The sequence below is a fragment of the Corythoichthys intestinalis genome, chromosome 22 (assembly GCF_030265065.1).
Source record: "Corythoichthys intestinalis isolate RoL2023-P3 chromosome 22, ASM3026506v1, whole genome shotgun sequence".
NCBI classification, from domain to species: domain Eukaryota; kingdom Metazoa; phylum Chordata; class Actinopteri; order Syngnathiformes; family Syngnathidae; genus Corythoichthys; species Corythoichthys intestinalis.
In genome coordinates, this window is record NC_080416.1 from 2565495 (window position 1) to 2584221 (window position 18727).

At 41.7% G+C, this 18727-nt stretch overlaps 1 protein-coding gene across 5 annotated transcripts in view; it reads right to left on the bottom strand.

The window, feature by feature from the left end:
- rbms3 (RNA binding motif, single stranded interacting protein) overlaps positions 1-18727 on the bottom strand; it is a 629442-nt gene that overhangs the window by 65598 nt on the left and 545117 nt on the right. For all 5 annotated transcript variants that reach the window (XM_057827865.1, XM_057827863.1, XM_057827866.1 and 2 more), the window contains exon 10: positions 14583-14633. In XM_057827865.1, coding sequence (XP_057683848.1) covers positions 14583-14633 — 51 coding nt within the window. The remainder of the gene's footprint in view (positions 1-14582; positions 14634-18727) is intronic.

Genomic DNA, 18727 nt, shown 5'->3' on the forward strand with positions numbered 1-18727 from the left:
AATAATTCTATACATACCATGGATTTTAATGTGAAATTGAGGCTTGTAAGTCCCACAGCATGCCACATGGGTATTTGCATGTTGTTTTCAGCACGAATTTCTGCGTATGTTCTGGGACTTGTGCCCGTCTCGTCATCCCTGCGGTGTTATATATACTTTGCGTTCCAGCACCTTATGATTTACAAATTAAGCACTGCTAACAACTATTGTCGTCCAAAAGACTAAGACGAAAATTAAAAGGGCTGTCAAAAACTACACTGGTTTTATCATATATATCAAGATCATCACAAGTCTGTAACATTTACCCAATTTTCCATTAGTATAACCTGACACACACTTTTGAATAGAAAAAGAGCAAAGCCTTATCCTCGAAAGAGGAATTGATTTGAGGTCTTTAGCGCAAACATTAGCCAAGTCTGGAGGATAAAAAAAAAAAAAAAAAAAAAAAAAAAGGAATAATGATCTGATCATTATGCCATGTGTGACACCAATGAAGGATTCGACTTGTCCTCCAAAGCTGTTTGACAACTGTAGGTATTTGTCCCCGACAGATGAAAAGAAAATGAAAGCAATGACGGATCAATCACCACTCGTTGATTCATTTGTACATCTATCATGGGCGGTATCTCAGGGGATATAGGTAGAATTTAAATTAGCCACAATTCCAATTACGGTGACATATTATAGTTGTAACCATGGCTTAACAGTGATAGTTTGTTCTAATACAATCCATTAATCTAACCAAAGTACTCATGGTAATGAGGTAATTATTAAAGTCCTCTTACTGAAGAGAACATTGGATGAATGCATAGTGATGTGTGTTTGAGGATCAAGGTGCTAGATGAAGCATGTAACACTATTTGTCATGTCTTTGCAGGAGGTGCGTGCACAGACTGTCCTATATTTGAGTCCTTCTTTGATTTAGCTATACATGTAGTCCCCAAGTTACGAATGAGTTTCGTTCCTATGCCGATGACGTAACCCGAATTTCCACGTAAGTCAGAATTAACCCATTAAGTACCCCCCAAAAAACAACCCAAAAGTCTAAAAGTATTACATATTGTTTAATGATGGAGGATACACTGGCCTCTGGTGGCAGCGTTGGGTCTGACTGGACTGTCGCTTTGTATGACTGAGGAGCAGACTCGTTTGACATGGATAAAGGACAGCTGTGCTCTGGTTTTGCCCACGTAAGGCTGTAAGTTGTTTCAGCTAATATATGTTTGTGTGTGCATTTGTACTTAAGTTTAGAGTTACAGTTTGTGGAGTTATGTGTGAGTGATTTGCTATGAGAATTGTAAAGACATTAGCATTTGTAGTGTTTAAGCAAGTTGATTTTTGTTCGGCAAATTAGTCTAATCTACTAAATTTACATATTTATCAAACTAGGATGGACGTTTGAACAAAATTGTTTTGGGACTGAGATTGGGATGTGTTATAAGTCCGACGGAGTGTAAAGTGCTTAGTTGCCGCCACATTTTGTGCCTAAATTGACCACGTGTCTGTACGGCTTAGTTCAGGGTTGTGCGTGCGCATTCGCACCTGCCCCCACCTTTGTGTTTATTGCACAATTCATTTGTGTGTTGTTGATTATTGTGCAGTCAATTTGCATTGTTTTACATTGGCACTGATATGTTGTTAACCCTAAGCTAGCGCGAGTCAATGGTCGTTGAAATCAACTCCATCAACTAATTAAACCCACGTCAACTCGTGAGTAGTGTTCCTTCATTCTGGAGGGTTCAAGTGATAGGTTGGAGCTGCTACATGCACGGACGTTTTGTAGCTTTGCCGTTGCAAAGGCAAGTGGTCATCGCTCCTCGTCAAGTCGTCGAGCATTGTGTACAACATATTTGTGTTGCACATTTATGCCGTGAGGTGACGTGTTTGTTTAGCATCTTTGGGATGCATTGTGAGTCCGATTGAGTGTAGAGTGCTAAGTTGCTACCACGTTTCGTGCACAAACTGACCGTATGAGTGTACGACGTACTTCGGGGTTGTGTTTATTGCACATTTCATTTGTGTGTTGTTGATTATTGTGCAGTCAATTTGCATTGTTTTACATAGGCACTGATATGCTGTTAACCTTAAGCTGGCGCAAGTCAATGGTGGTTGAAATCAACTCCATCAACTAATTAAACCCAAGCTAACTCATGGGTAGTTTTCCTTCATTCTGGAGGGTTCCAGCGATAGGTTGGAGTCACTACATGCGCAGATGTTTTGCAGCTTTGCCGTTGCAACGGCGGGTAGTCATCGCTCCTCACCAAGTCGGCGAGCATTGTGTGCATCATATTCGCGTTGCATGTTTATACCGTGTTTGTTTAGCATCTTTGGGATGTGTTGTAAGTCCGATTGAGTGTAAAGTGCTACGTTGCCGCCAGGCAATTTATTTGTGTGTTGTTGGATTATTGTGCAGTCAATTTGTATTGTTTTACATTGGCACTGAGATCCTGTTAACCCCGAAACCCTAACCCGAAGTTCAGAATTTTTTATATTAAGCTTAATCTTTGAGTTAGCGTGGGTTTAATTAGTCGGTGGAGTTGATTTCAACAAATTCCATGCAGTTTGTCAGCTATTTGTTAGTTTCAGGGCTCTGGAGTGGCTAAGCTAGCGCGAGTCAATGGTGGTTAAAATCAACACCGTTGATCATTTGTGACATTTTTGGTGGTTTGCGGCGAGATTTTCCTTTGTGGTAAATTGATTCCTTGGCAATGACAATACACTGTACGATCTTTTCATTGTACTAGAGCAATAGCTGCACTTGGAATATCAATAGTGGTGACCAAGAAGCAAAGTCGACTACAGCATTAGGCAGAAAGAAACGAGGAAGCAGAGAACTCTAAGACAACTGTCTCAATTTCTGACTCAATAAGTCAAATCCGTGAGACCGACAATATTCCTCCCACTGTATCTGCAATGTGTCTTTAAAGTCAAGAACCAAGATGGCTATCTCACAGTGCACCGATTCACCCCGTATGATGAGGGCAGATAGTTCCGGTCCAATTCTAAGAGGCCCCGGCAAGCATCTAACCGAGAACTTGCTCGGCTGCAACAGCCAGGAATTCAATACATCACCTCCGGCATGTAAGGGCCGATGCACTTCAGCAAATACACATTCTTAGCACAATCGCTTCTTAGTGAGGAGGGAAAAAAAGGGGGGTCTGGCTAAGTCATGGGGAAAGACAGCAATGCTTCGCTTGGTTGGTGCTACAGCTATGCTTCGCTCTTTGCAAGCGTGAGAATTTGAGCGTGTGTGACTGCTGATCTCTATGTAAGTGAGATTTAGCCTTGTGGATGTGTTTAGAGCGATGTGTATGTTTTTGTGGCTCCTTTTGTTTTTGCCTATGAGCTCTGCTGAATTGCTACACCCAACCCAAAAACTAACCCAAGCACTGATAGCCAGCGTTGTTAATAACAGCGTTAGAGTATAACAGCATTATTTTTTTCAGTAGTGTGTAATTTAATTAATTACTTTCCCTATTTTTGCAACGCTGTTACCATTACTGAGGATGTGAAGGGGCACGTTACTATAGTTTAGTTGAATGAAGCAGGAGTTGTCCGACTTGTCCAGAGGTTGCGCAAGACTTTTTCGTTGTCTGTCATTTTGACTGACAGGGTCATAAAAATTCGGTCTCAATCTATTTTTACCAGTCACTCAAATTTTTAAAATGATGATAATGACATTGTGGTGACCCTTTGTTTGGCATAATTCATCTTGGCCGAGCGCGTTACCGGCTACGACACAGTCATGTGACAGAGACACTTAAGAGCCGCGCGCGTTCCGGCTTGAATAGAGAGTTCACAGAGCAGCAGAGCTACAGCGGCTGGACACAGCAATTCTAGCTAACAAGACTCTTAACATTGCATACCGCTTCAACATATTCAATAGTATTTAGTTTTCATTCATTTTAAATTTGTATTCTGTCCGAACAAGCTTGACAGAGAATCCACACCGTGCCATCACACATCAAGCAAATGAATATGTAACTTTTTCTCCGCAGTGACAAAAACAGCTGACCGTGGCCCCAGTAGTTAGGCTACATATGGAACAATGAAATTAACAGTTCACCTGCTGTGGCCTGAACGCAGTCTAACACCTTCCTCCTGGTGCGCATGGACTTGAATTGCGTGCCCGCTTGTGCAGTCCCTGTTTTTTCACCTCTTTTATCAACACCATCGTCGTTTTGGGGCTTTTTGAAGAAACTTTGGACACTCAGTTGCCTTGATATTTTTCAGAGTAAGGCGAACGACGTCATGCATCAAGAGAGACAATAGCTAATTAATGTGCTCACTCGCCACCCTGTGGTCTGGGGTGTGAATTGCAACCTGTCAAAATGGCAGATGGACTTCAGTTTTTTCCGTCACCGTTTTAAAAAATCGGTCAACGACGGAAAATATTCGGTTGACGCGACCCCTGGACTTGTCACAGCTTCCTGGGAGAGAGCAGAGCGGGAGGAGGGAAGTAAATATTTCGAAGGATGATGCTAATCTGTCGGTCAATGTGGCGTCGCCATATGTAAACAGAGCTTTTCCAGTGAAAATTCTTGTGATTAAATGCTTAAATCCCTGAATTCTTTACAGATATGAACGTAAAACAGAATTCTTGTGAATAAATGATTAAATCCCTGAATTCTTTATAGATATGGACGTAAAACATTCTCGATTCTTGGTTAAAAGCAAAAATAAAAAATACGTGCGGTTAGCATTTATTTTACGTAAATATGTCAAAGTACGATGCTAATCTGTCAGTCAATGTGGCAGTTGCCACATGTAAACAGAGCTTTTCTGGTGAAAATTTCTGTGAATAAATGCTGAAATCCCTGAATTCTTTATAGATATGGACGTAAAACAGTCTCAATTCTTGGTTAAAAGCAAAAAAAAACAAAAAAAAAACTGTGCTGTTAACATTTATTTTACGTAAATATGTCGAAGGATGATGCTAATCTGTCGGTCAATGTGGTGTCGCCACATGTAAACAGAGCTTTTCCAGTGAAAATGTTTGTGAATAAATGCTTAAATCCCTGAATTCTTTATAGCTATGGACGTAAAACACTCTCGATTCTTGGTTAAAAGCAACAAAAAAAACCCCCAAGCATTTATTTTACGTAAATATGTCAAAGTACGATGCTAATCTGTCAGTCAATGTGGCGGCTGCCACATGTAAACAGAGCTTTTCTGGTGAAAATTCATGTGAATAACTGCTTAAATCCCTGAATTCTTTATAGATATGGACGTAAAACAGATTTCTTGTGAACAAAAGCTTAAATCCCTGAATTCTTTATACATATGGACGTAAAACAGTCTCGATTCTTGGTTAAAAGCAAAAAAAAAACCTAGCATTTTATTTTACGTATATATGTCAAAGTACGATACTAATCTGTCAGTCAATGTGGCGTCTGCCACATGTAAACAGAGCTTTTCCGGTGAAAATTCTTGTGAATAAATGCTTAAATCCCTGAATTCTTTATAGATGTGGATGTAAAACAGTCTCGATTCTTGGTTAAAAGCAAAAAAACTGCAGTTAACATTTATTTTACGTAAATATGTCGAAGGACGATGCTAATCTGTCGGTCAATGTGGCGTCGCCAAATGTAAACAGAGCTTTTCCAGTGAAAATTCTTGTAAATAAATGCTTGAATCCCTGAACTCTTTATAGATATGGACGTAAAACAGTCTCGATTCTTGGTTAAAAGCAAAAAAAAAAAAAAACAAAAAAAAAACGTGCAGTTACCATTTAATTTACGTAAATATTACGAATTAGGAAGCCAATGCCGTAGCGGTTAAATTTTCCCATTGATTTTTTTACCACAAAACTACAAAATTCATGCAAGGTACGAAAAATATAATAATTACATTGAATCCTCAAACAAATCACTCCTGAGACAATCCTTCCTGTTTGTATGCGGTACAGCTGTTGTACTTTTTAAACCTAAATCCGGTGTTGGACCACTGCAAGTGTTGACTAACTGCGACCGACTGGGAATAACTGAAGTGGACTGTAGGATGGCCTCCTACTAGAATGCGTTGCGCAGCGGCTGACGGATGTGACCCGTCAATACAATTATGAAGTCTATGGTGATGACTATATTACCCATGAATGTGGTAGATTTTTATATATGTACTCGATAGTGTTGAAAACTGTACAAGCCAATCTTATTTTCCCAGCCTGACCTGTTCAAATGCTCCCCCTTTATCCATAAACAATCGCCTAATCTATGGTTGACTGAACAACACATACAAGAGACACCCAAACTGTGGCACAAGCTCCGAATTTGAAATGCTTTGAGTAGTCCTTTGAGCTCTTGAAGCCATAACGCTTGGCTAATTTGCTGTGATTCAATGAGATGCTGGCACACTCTCGGCGTAAGAGGAGGGGGGGGGGGGCTGACATACTGTAAGCCTGGGCCATAAAGGGAGACAGCTATGGTAGCTATCATGCGCTGGTGGTTTGTGATAGCTAGGGTTAGTGCGTAGCAGCCGTTTGGTGTCATATAAACACAATGTGGGAGTGGCCACGGGGACAGATACGGACACATGGCTGGTTTCCTGCTGGCACAAAAATTGTGAGGAAGCACCATGTAATGTGCCAGAGACTTCAAGAGGTCTCCTGACATATTGTTGGAAGATGGACAACAGACAGTCAACCGGGCTGGGAGGGAATAACTGGCATACCATGAAGCAAAAGCATAAACACAACAATAAACACCATTGATGGATTTTATTTACATTAACCATTGCTAATTGGCTAAAACATAGGTTTTCCATTTGTTTTTCTAAACCATATACCACTTAAATAGGAAACAATATATCGTTAAATAACGATTGAAATTAAAATGTATAAGACAATCATTGCCCATTAATGGTCGAAACAATCATTTAATAAAATTTAACTGTGAATGCCGTGAATTGAATCTCGAAGTCAAATACAATTGTAATGTAAAAGGTGACAAGTAAAAACAGTAGATTTAAAAAAATATAATCCTCACTGTTTTTCGGAAATCAGACAGTTCATGTGCATAGCTACAAGCTTCAATCAATAATATGTGACTATTTTATAAATTATTTCAATATTAGCAATTGTATTTATAGATGCTTGTTAAAATAGCAGGTCGTATTACATTTATATTTTGCAACTACACATGCTTGTATAATTCGCATGTATAATGTAAACAATGAGCAAATATCAAGAGGACATGTCCCCCAAATATCCCAAAATGACCTAATATGACCAGGACACGCACCCCAAACGTCCCCAAATGATATGATATGACCAGGACATGCCCCCCAAATGTCCCCAAATGACCTTATATGACTAGGATACACCTCCCAAATGACCTGTTATAACCAGGACAGGCCCCACCTGATATAACCAGGACACGCCCCCCAAATATCACCAAATGGCCTAAAATGACCAGGACAGCCCTCCACAAATGTCCCAAAATGACCTGACATGACCAGGACACTCCCACCAAATGTCCCCAAATGACCCGATATGACCAGGACACCCCCCAAATGTCCCCAAGTGAACCGAAATGACCAGGGCAGGCCCCCCTCAAATGTCCCCAAGTGACCTGATATGACCAGGACAGCCCCCCCCCCCCAACTGTCCCAAAATGACCTGACATGACCAGGACACGCCCCCCAAATGTCCCCAAATGACCTGATATGACCAGGACACGCCCCCAAATGTCCCCAAATTACCTGATATGACCTGGACAAGCCCCCCAAATGACTTGATATGACCAGGACACGCCCCCCAAATGTTCCCAAATGACCTGATATGACCAGGACACGCCCACCAACTGTCCCCAAATGACCTTATATGACCAGGAAAGGCCCCCCAAATGTCACCAAATGACTTGATATGACCCGGACACGCCCCCTAAATATCCCCAAACGACCCGATATGACCAGGACACGCCCCCCAAATGTCCCTAAATGACCTGATATGACCAGGACATGCCCCCAAATGACCTGATATGACCAGCATACGCACCCCAAATGTCCCCAAATGCCCTGATTTAACGAGTACACGTCCCCCAAATGTCCCCAAATCAACAGGAAGAGACCTGATATTGTCCCCGAAATGTCCCCAAACCAATCTGGGCGAGGCTAAGATCTGTATCCCCACACAGCAAAGCCCCAGAGTAATTTCTCCAGAAATGGCAGTTTCTAGTGTAAACTACTAATTAGAGGCTGACCGATATATCGGGCTGATATATGGACATTTTTAGAACTTTGCACATTTCTGCATAAAATCCCCATCTAATGTGATCTGGTCTTTGTCAAAATCCCACAGATGAAAAAACTGTCTTTTCAAAACCTTGCAAACATTTTCTCTCTGCCAATGCACCTAATTTTATATCTTTGCTTTCTGTTAAAACAATATTTCAAGATTTGGCATTCTTGTTATTAAATGTCTTATAGTAACACATAATAATAAGCCTATCAAGATACGCATCTCAAAACTCAATCCTGTCTCGTGGTGTGAGACGATAGAATCGTGACATATGTTCAAGTCGAGTTTGAATCGCGATTTAAATCAAATCAGGAATTTTGTACATTTATAGTCATCATTCAAAATTCCTGTCAACTTAACATTTTTATCATTAAAAAAAAAAAATCCCCATCAAAAACATGATGGGACACCGGGGAGCGGCTTGTCTACCATTTTTCTGGATAAAAATCTGTTATAAAATTGTGAGGGGAAAAAGTTAAGTTAACCTGAATATTGAGCAATAGTTACAATCGAATTGAATGTTAGCAAAGAGTCAGGGCAAACGCGGCTGGTCCAGCACTAACTCCATGAGTGCTTTCGAACAGTCACATAACGTCGCCTGCTGTGGTCATTTACCACTTAGATCTATCCTTCTCACTCCTACTCCTGCTGTGGGACAGTGAACATGTAATCTGGACACAGCAGGTCACCAAACAGGCCAACGCACTCTCGGCAGCCGCTGCCCTCCAATCCACTCTCCCTGCCTTCTGCGCGCACGACCTCCTGACTTCTTTGTCTTAACTCACTTTGCCTCCTCCTCTGAGACTCGATGTCTAAGCCCGCTTGCTTGATACTCCACTTTTGTGGCCGTTATTCCAGTCGGCAAAAAGCTGTCGTTGCAATAGATGCTTCTTTTGAGAATTGTCTTTCCAATGACAAGACACAACAGATTAAATGTGTATTAAAATTTAATGTTACGAGTAGAGGTCGACCGATATAGGATTTTCAAACGCCGATGCCGTAACTGATATAAAAAAAAAAATTTGAGCCAACTGCCGATATCCAAAGCCCAAATTGTAAGCCGATATTTGAGGCCAATGTATAGTTTTTTCTTTTTAAAAGCGCGTATATTATGAAAGGCAATTTAAAAAATGCTTCAATAGCTTCAACTCTACAATGATTACCTGAGACTTACAGTAGTATGAAAAAGTATCTGAATCTTTTGGAATTTCTCCCATTTCAGCATAAAATTACCATGAAATATGATCTGATCTTTGTCAAAATCACACAGATGAAAAACAGTGGCAGTGCTTTAACGAAAACACTCTTCCTAAGGAGACTTAAAGAGCAATTGAAACCAATAGGTGTGTGCCCAATCACTGATGAGTGGTTTAAAGCTGCCCTGCCCACTATAAAACACACACCTGATAAGAAAATGTCTTGATGAGAAGCATTGTCTGTTGTGCATCATGGCTCGGTCAAAATACCTGTCTGAAGACCTGCGATCAAGGATTGTTGAGTTGTATAAAGCTGGGAAATGATACAAATCCTTCTCTAAAAGTCTGGATGTTCATCAGTCGACAGTTAGAGAAGTTGTGTACAAATAGAGAGAGTTTGGCACTGTTGCAACTCTCCCTAGGAATGGCCGTCCACCAAAGATGACAAAAGGAGTTCAGCGCAGAATACTCAGAAGTAAAAAGAACCATAGAGTGTCTGCTAAAGACTTACAGAAATCACTGGCACGGTCCAATATCTCTGTGCACATTAACTATATGTAAAAGTATCGCCAAGAATGTTGTCTATTGGAGGACTCCACGGAGGAAACCACTGCTGTCTAAAAAAACATTGCTTGTTTAATGTTCGCAAAAAGGCACTTGGACACTCCACAGAAGTTTTGGCAAAATATTTTGTGGACTAATGAAACCAAAGTTGAATTGTTTGGGAGTGACACACATCGTCATGTGTGTTAGCTCACCAACATCAACACCTCATCCCCACTGTGAAGCATAGTGGAGGGAGCATTATGATTTGGGGCTGTTTTGTTGCCTCGGGGCCTGGACAACTTGCAATTATTAATGGAAGAACGAATTCAAAAGTTTATCAGGATGTTTTGCAGGAAAACCTGAGGCTGTCAGGCAGACAGTTGAAGCTAAAAAGAGGATTGATGCTGCAACAAGACAATGATCCAAAACACAGAAGTAAATCAACTTCAGAATGGTTGCCGAAGAACAAAATACACGTTCTGGAGTGGCCAAGTCAAAGTCCAAACTTGAACCCCGTTGAGATGCTGTGGCATGACATAAAAGATTCATGCAAAATATCCCAGGAATCTGATTGATCTTGTAGAGAGAATGGGCCAAGATTAGTCCCGAACGATGTGCCAGACTGATCTGCAGCTACAGGAAGCGTCTGGTTGAAGTTATTGCTGCCAAAGAGTGGGCCACAAAATATTAAATGTGATGGTTCACTTACTTATTTTTCCCCCTTCTGTCATTGTTTGCATACTATCCTTATTAAAATATGAAAACCTATAAATGTTTGAGTGGTTTTAGTTAAAGTAGACACTGTTTTTTCATCTGTGCGATTTTGACAAAGATCACATTTGATGGTGATTTTATGCAGAAATGTGACAAATCCCAAAAGGTTCAGCTACTTTTTCATACCAATCTATAGTACAGGTTTGTGGATAGTTATTTTGAGATGGGGGGGGGGGGGGGGCGGGGGGGGGGATTTAGGGGTACTTAAAGCGTTAATTCTGATTTACATGGAAATTTCATTTGTAACTGAGGGACAACGTGTACTTATAAGGTTTTTTTTTGTTTGTTTGTTCCCCCCCCCCCTTTATTATACTTTTGGAAAAAATCAGAAAAAACATGTCTGATATGTATCTCTTTCCAATGCTGTTAAATATGAATAAATACACTGAACACACACAATTTTGAGAAAAAAAAAAAAAAAAGGTACACCTCTACTTCTCTGATTTTTATTTTCACAGGGGGAGGGGGCCCTCAACTGCAAAAAACGAGGGATCACTGTCTTCAATTTCTTTCTTATAATTACTTTAGTTTACAGCACTGATCCATCTCGACAGCGTAGTTTACATGGTGATAATAGAAAAGTCTGAATGCCCACCAGGCTTATAAATCACACCGAGGGAAACCCGGCTAATTTTAAAATGCTACATCAGTTGCTGAAAAAGTTGCTTGTGTACTCTATCATGGAACTTGACGAATCATCTGCCAAATGACCCTACGCTAGTGCTCGGACGAAAAAGACTGCAGTTGATACGGGGGGCCCTTCATGTGCACGCTACTAAAAGATTATAGCCACAAAGGGCCCTCTGAAGTGTTAACGTCTGCATTTGTATTCTGTACTTAAAACCGTGGAACTAAAAGGGAGGTCACTCAGGTAGAAGTTGAGTACCGGACAGGCCCTCTGAGGAGCACTTCCTTCAATACTGCTCCACATTGCGCTGTAGCAGCCTTTAACTAAGGCATCTATTATGGTAATCATTTTCTGTGATAGAGTTAAGAGGATATTAAGGAATCAAACGTGCCGCTATTACTGATTCCCGCTTTCATTCGATGAATGAACAGAGAAAAGAGGAGAACAAAGTGCACTAGATGCGCTTTAGGGGACACAGAAAAGCCCCGAGCAAAGCCTCTGGCAGGAGGATTTAAAACCTTTATGGAGCTAAACAAGAACACTTATGCCGCTAGGATCAATTAAATGGGTCAAACTAAAAATACTTTACCACTGATGTCTTATTTGCTTCACCATTAGCAAGGCTAGCATTATTTCTGTTTAAGCTTTTATTGGCTGACATTGATGGTGCTAGATGTCCAATCCATTTGGATTGTGAGAGTTGGCAGCGATCATTCTCCCAGTGAAATATTTGGCCTTGATAGAGTCATTGTCATCAAATAACAAAAGATGAAAACAATAACTAGAAAAATATCTTTCATTTGTAAGATTTAGTGTGATCTGAATATTAAGAAAACAATATTTTAACCCTATATAGCCACATGTATCACATTTGATACAAGCATTTCTGGACCTTATAAAAACTGTCTAAAAGCTTATTTTGTTCAATCTCACTTTAGTTATACTTGTTTAACCATGAGAACTGCATGTAATGCTTAATGTATCATTTATGATACAAGGTCGAGAACATAATGTAAAATATAATTTTCTGTCAATTATTTCTGGGAACATGTTTTTTTTTTTTTTTTTTAAACCTGTCCTGTTCAGCTGTTTGACACTGAGAATGGAAGTTTAAGTGTCCGGTTGGTCTGAACAGTTTTAATGTTTCACATTGAGAGTATGATATACTCCCAATGTGATCATTAAACATACCTCATTTATTATGACAAAACAGTGAACAGGAAGGGGCCACGGGGGAACAGAAGAAACACAAGAAAAGAAAGAAAAGAAACACAAACAACAACAAGAAATACATTGAACGCCTACACTATTAATATGTTGGTGCTATTGTCAACTAGATGTATTTCTGGTTGACACCGTTTGGGGGGCCTGTTGACCAGGGAAAGAAGGGCACACAGGGAAAGAAGGGGAGAGGGGTGGTGAATTCTATAAGCTAAGTGATTGGGAGAGGTAGAGTGTACACAAATCAGCTCTGTGATCTAGAACCCAGTAATCGTGTGAATCCCTTGTGAGTGTAAGCCCATTGGCAAGCGACCCTATGCCGCCCCACCGCCAATCACGGCACCGGGCCTCCGCCCACCCGAGCGTGCCCAATCACATCCAGCCGCACACGAGCCCCACCAAACGCGACAGCCACGCAGACGAGCGGAGAACCCACGCAGGCGCCAACCCAGGGCCACGGCCCCCACCCAGGGGGGCCTGGGAAGGGACGGTGGATCGGGGGGGGAGGGGGGGGGTAGCAATCCCTCCTCCTGCAGCCCAGCAAAGGAGCCATCGTCACCCAACCCCCCCTCCGGGATCCAGGGTGGTCCCCTGGGCCATCCGCGCTCCTATCAACCGGCCCTCATGTATGTCAACAGGGGACGCTGCACCCCCACACCTGTCCGCCAACACGACCCACGAGCCGCAGCCCCCCAACCGGCACAACACGCCACGGGACCCCCAGCGGCCCACCAAGCCCAGGGCAGGACAAGGCCCCCCGCCGGAGCAGGCGACATCCAGCCGATACACCGGCGTCCAGCCAGCGGCCCGCGGCGGAGCGCCGGCTATATCAGAGTCCTGACCTCCCGCACGAGGGTCTGATGCCTCGCCTTTCACGTCCCTTAACCTGTCAGTCGTGGGATGAGCAGGGGGGCGCGACCGAGAGAGAGTGAATATACCTAACCCTGGGGTCATGGTTAACCCTTTAATGCCTTTCCAATCATGAAGTTACAAAATATCTGCTGCTTGACCATGTGTATAGCACGATGAAATCTCAAGACTACAAACAAATGTTGCAGCATAGGAGGACCCAGTGTGAGAAAGCTGGGTCTCCCTCAGAGGTCATGGGTCTTCCAGCAGGACAACGACCCAAAGCACACGTCAAAAAGCACTAGAAAATGGTTTGAGAGACAGCACTGGAGACTTCTTAAGTGGCCAGACCTGAATCCAATAGAACACCTGTGGAGAGATCTGAAAAATGGCAGTTTGGAGAAGGCACCCTTTAAATCTCAGAGACCTGGAGCAGTCGGCCAAAGAAGATTGGTCTAAAATTCCAGCAGAGCATTGTAAGAATCTCAATGATGGACACTGGAAGCGGTTGTTCGCAGTTATTTTGTCTAAAGGTTGTGCTACCAACTATTAGGCTGAGGGTGCCAATACTTTTGTCCAGCCCATTTTTGGAGTTTTGTGTAAAATGATACGGATTTCATTTTTTAAAATTCTCTTTTGTGTCATGTGTTTTTTCGTTGCAAGCAAAATTTAAATGATATTACTACCAAGGCATTGTAATTGCAATCATTTTGTGGGAGAAATTGAGAAAAATTGCAGGGGTGCCAATACTTTTGATCAACAGTGTAGATCAGCTAGCATAGGTCACCAGTGACCATAGTGATGACACGCAGTAGAAACATTACTAAACACACTGAAACACATTATTAGTAGGGTGTTTTGGGATTATTGTAAACCTAATTTGCCAAATGCTAAAGACGAAAAACAGAGCGAGAGAGGAAAAGCACGTAATTAAGTTTGATTCACTCTGAAGTGGGAAGTCATTCAGTCACTCTCTGTTGACTTTCAATTGCACTAAGTAAGCTCATTGTCAAGTTTGTCTGTTTTAAACAAAGTAAATAAAGCAGGAATATGGTGGAATGTACGTAAAAGTACCAAAATGTTTTTGAGTCAGAGGAAGCTACTGAATGAAAATGAATGGTTGAGTACTTACTGTAGGTTGCATAACATATTGTTGATGAGGCATCCATGATGTACTCTGGACCTGGAGGCAAGAACATACAGTTAACAATACGAACTTAAAACATTCCACTTATATTGACATTCAAAAATACTCTGGAAAGTGTAACTTAAACATTCATTAAATGGCTAAAGTTTAAATGAGTCGCAAAAAGTACCTCAGGTGTTGAGAAAGTCTACCTCATTATTATGGCTAATAGGACTTGTGCATAGATTCCATTAATTAGGCACTTTCTCTATTATGATAATGGCATTAATTCCAAATTAAGTCATGGTACAAGTCATCTCAGAGGTGGTGAACAGTCAGGGAACACACGGCGGAGTGGTATTAAGGCTCGGAAGAATGCATTTTTCATCTGTTTGAGGACGGAAAACTGGATTTGCTAAGGTATGCCAAGCGGCAAAACGTGCACCGTCACCAGTATTATACACGGGCGCCGACAGTTACAAGGAATAGAGGAGCAAAGCGAATTTTTAGATGTGCTGGAGAGAATTAGACAGCTTGGAGCAGACAAACACACAGGCTGGCCACTGATCCCGCTAAAATGATTTGATTAAACAAAGACAAACATAGAATAATCTGCGCTAAGAGCAATAAATCCTCCGAGTCAACCCAAACTCGTGATTTGGACTCGCATCTAAACAAGCATGATGCTCAACAAAATTAAGCCAAATCTATTTGTTTAGACAGGCAATGTTTGCTCTCCCTAGCTGAACCAAAGACGGATAGAGTTCATACGAAATTTCAAATAATGGCATATTTGGGACAATGATACTGGACGAATGGAGATATAAAAACATGAAAATGGGCAAACGTAACCAAGGTTTTGGAATGTTCAGATAAAATGTACGGATTAAAAAAAAAAAAAAAAAAAAAAAATTAAAAAAAGTTTTTATCTTGATTGAATTTTTGTTTTCATGATATTAACATTTTATACGTAATATATTTTAATTTAATTATACGGAGCTCCGAATTAAATTTAAACCATTTGGTGTGCACCAGGAGTATGTGGTGCGCACCAGATAGTATGCATCGACAGAAATGAAATAAATTTACCAGATAGTATGCATCGACAGAAATGAAATAAATTTAAACCATCTGGTGCACACCAGAAACTATCTGGTGTGCTCCAGAAACAATGTGGTGCGCACTAGAACTTATCCAGTGCACAACAGATAGTTTCTGGCACGCACTAGAAACAAGACACTATCTGGTGCGCACCAGAAACAATGTGGTGTGCACCAGAAACAATCCAGTGGGCACAAGATAGTATGTGGTGCACACCAGATAGTTTCTGGTGCGCACTGGAAGTAATCCGGTGCACACCAGAAACAAAGTAGTGCGCACTAGAAACAATCCGGTGCGCACCAGAAAGAATCCAGTGCGCACGAGATGGTATGTGGTGTGCACGAGAAACAATCCAGTGCACACCAGAAACAATCCAGTGGGCACCTAGTATGTGGTGCGCACCAGAAACAATGTGGTGCACACCAGAGCGCACAAGTAACAATCTGGTGCACACCAGAAACAATGTGGTGCGCACTAGAAACAATCTGGTGCGCAACAGATGGTATGCATCGACAGGAAAAAATATAAACCATCTGGTGTGCACCAGATAGTATGTGGTGTCAACTAGAAACTATTTGGTTAGCACAAAAAAAAAAAAAAAAAAAAAAAAAAAAAAAACTGGTCCACACCAGATAGCATGTGGTGCGCACCAGAAACAATATGGTGTGCAGCAGATAGTTTCTGGTGCACACAAGAAACAATCTGGTGCATACCATAAGCAATGTGGTGCGCACCAGATAGTATGCATGGACAGAAATGAATTTAAACCATCCGGTGCGCACCAGATAAGATTCTGATGCTAACTAGAAACAATCTGGTGCACACCAGAAACAATATGGTGTGCACACGAAACAATCCGGTGCGCACCAGATAGTATGCATGGACAGAAATAAAATACATTTAAACCATCTGGTGTGCTCCAGATAGTATGTGGTACGCACTAGAAACTATCCGGTGCGCACCAGATAGTATGTGTTGCGCACCAGAAGCGTACTAGAAATAAATCTGGTGCACACACACAAAAAAAACCAAAACAATGTAGTGTGCATTAGAAACTATCCAGTGCGCACCAGATAGTATGTTGTGCAAACTAGAAACAATAGTTTTTTTTTGTTTTTTTTCAACATTTATCTTGTCCTACAATTCTTATCCAACATAAATCATCCATCAAAAATTTCAGGAAGGTAAGGGGCATAAAAGTTGGATAAAGAATTTGCCAAAAATCTACGGTTCCCCCAAAATTTGCCAAAACCTTTCTATTTGTTTCGAATGGCATGCCATTGCCATTTCCGTCGTTCTATTAATTTCTAATGGCCAAAATTCCCCCTTCATTTTCAATGGCAGAAAAACATGGGTGGTTGTAATTTGACCAAAAACTTACAGCCCATTAACATTCAACTGGCGCCCAAGTAAATCTTAGCCATTGATAGCCATGTACGTCCTCGCCAATGACGGCCATATATGTGTCGATGCCATTGACAGCCATGTATCTTGAGTCTATTGATGCCAATGTACTTGCATTCCGTTGACAGCCATGTACACCCATGCCAATGTACGTCCATGCCAATGACGGCCATATACACTCACCAGCCACTTTATTAGGTACACCATGCTCGTAACGGGTTGAACCCCATTTTGCCTTCAGAACTGCCTCAATTTTTCGTGGCATGGATTCAACAAGATGCTGGAAGCATTCCTCAGAGAGTTTGGTCCATATTGACATGATGGCACACACAGTTGGTGCAGATTTGTCGGCTGCACATCCATGATGCGAATCTCCCGTTCCACCACATCCCAAAAATGCTAAATTCAATTGAGATCTGGTGACTGTGGAGGCCATTTGGTTACAGTGAACTCATTGTCATGTTCAAGAAACCAGTCAGAGATGATTCCAGCTTTATGACGTGGCGCATTATCCTACTGAAAGTAGCATTCAGAAGTTGGGGACATAGTGGTCATAAAGGGATGGACATGGTCAGCAACAATACGCAGGTAGGCTGTGGCGTTCCAACGATGCTCATTTGGTACCAAGGGGCCCAAAGAGTGCCAAGAAAATAGTCCCCACACCATTACATCACCAACACCAGCCTGGACCGTTGATACAAGGCAGGATGGATCCATGCTTTCATGTTGTTGACCTTACCATCCGAATGTCGCAGTAGAAATCGAGACTCATCAGACCAGGCAACGTTTTTCCAATCTTTTATTGTCCAATTTCGATGAGTTTGTGCAAATTGTAGCCTCAGTTTCCTGTTCTTAGCTGAAAGGAGTGGCACCCGGCGTGGTCTTCTGCTGCTGTGGCCCATCTGCCTCAAAGTTAGACGTACTGTTCGCTCAGAGATGCTCTTCTGCCTACCTTGGTTGTAATGGGTGGTTATTTGAGCCACTGTTGCCTTTCTATCAGCTCGAACCAGTCTGGCCATTCTCCTCTGACCTCTAGCATCACCAAGACATTTCCACCCACAGAACTGCCGCTCACTGAGTAATTTTTCTTTTTCGGACCATTGGTTGTACGTGAAAATCCCAGTAGATCAGCAGTTTCTGAAATACTCAGACCAGCCCTTCTGGCACCAACAACCATGCCACGTTCAAAATCACCTTTCTTCCCCATACTGATGCTCGGTTTGAATCGCAGGAGATTGCCTTAAACCATTGTCAAGTTCAAAAATAGACCCTTAGGTAGACATATGTAAAATTACCCAAAAATAAGGAGAGAAGACACTCTGTTTTCTTGGCCAAGGAGAGCAAAAGATGGACTAGCCAGAGAAATGCTAGATTACGCTGTATAGTCCCCAAAATTGATCTAAGGAAAAACCCTCCTTGCTATTTTTATTTAGGGGTTTGTCCTAACACAGAAAGGGTGCCGCCCTGAGGGAGGGGAGAGCAAGCTGGACACACCCATGTGATTTTGGTTGGCTATGTGTGAGCATGTAGGTGGAACTAACTAAATACACGTGTGTAAGCAAAGGCACATGTAAACAACGGTCAAAATGACCCAGACACTTCAGTTATGCAACGCTGCGGCCATGGAAGATGTCCTCGAATGTAAA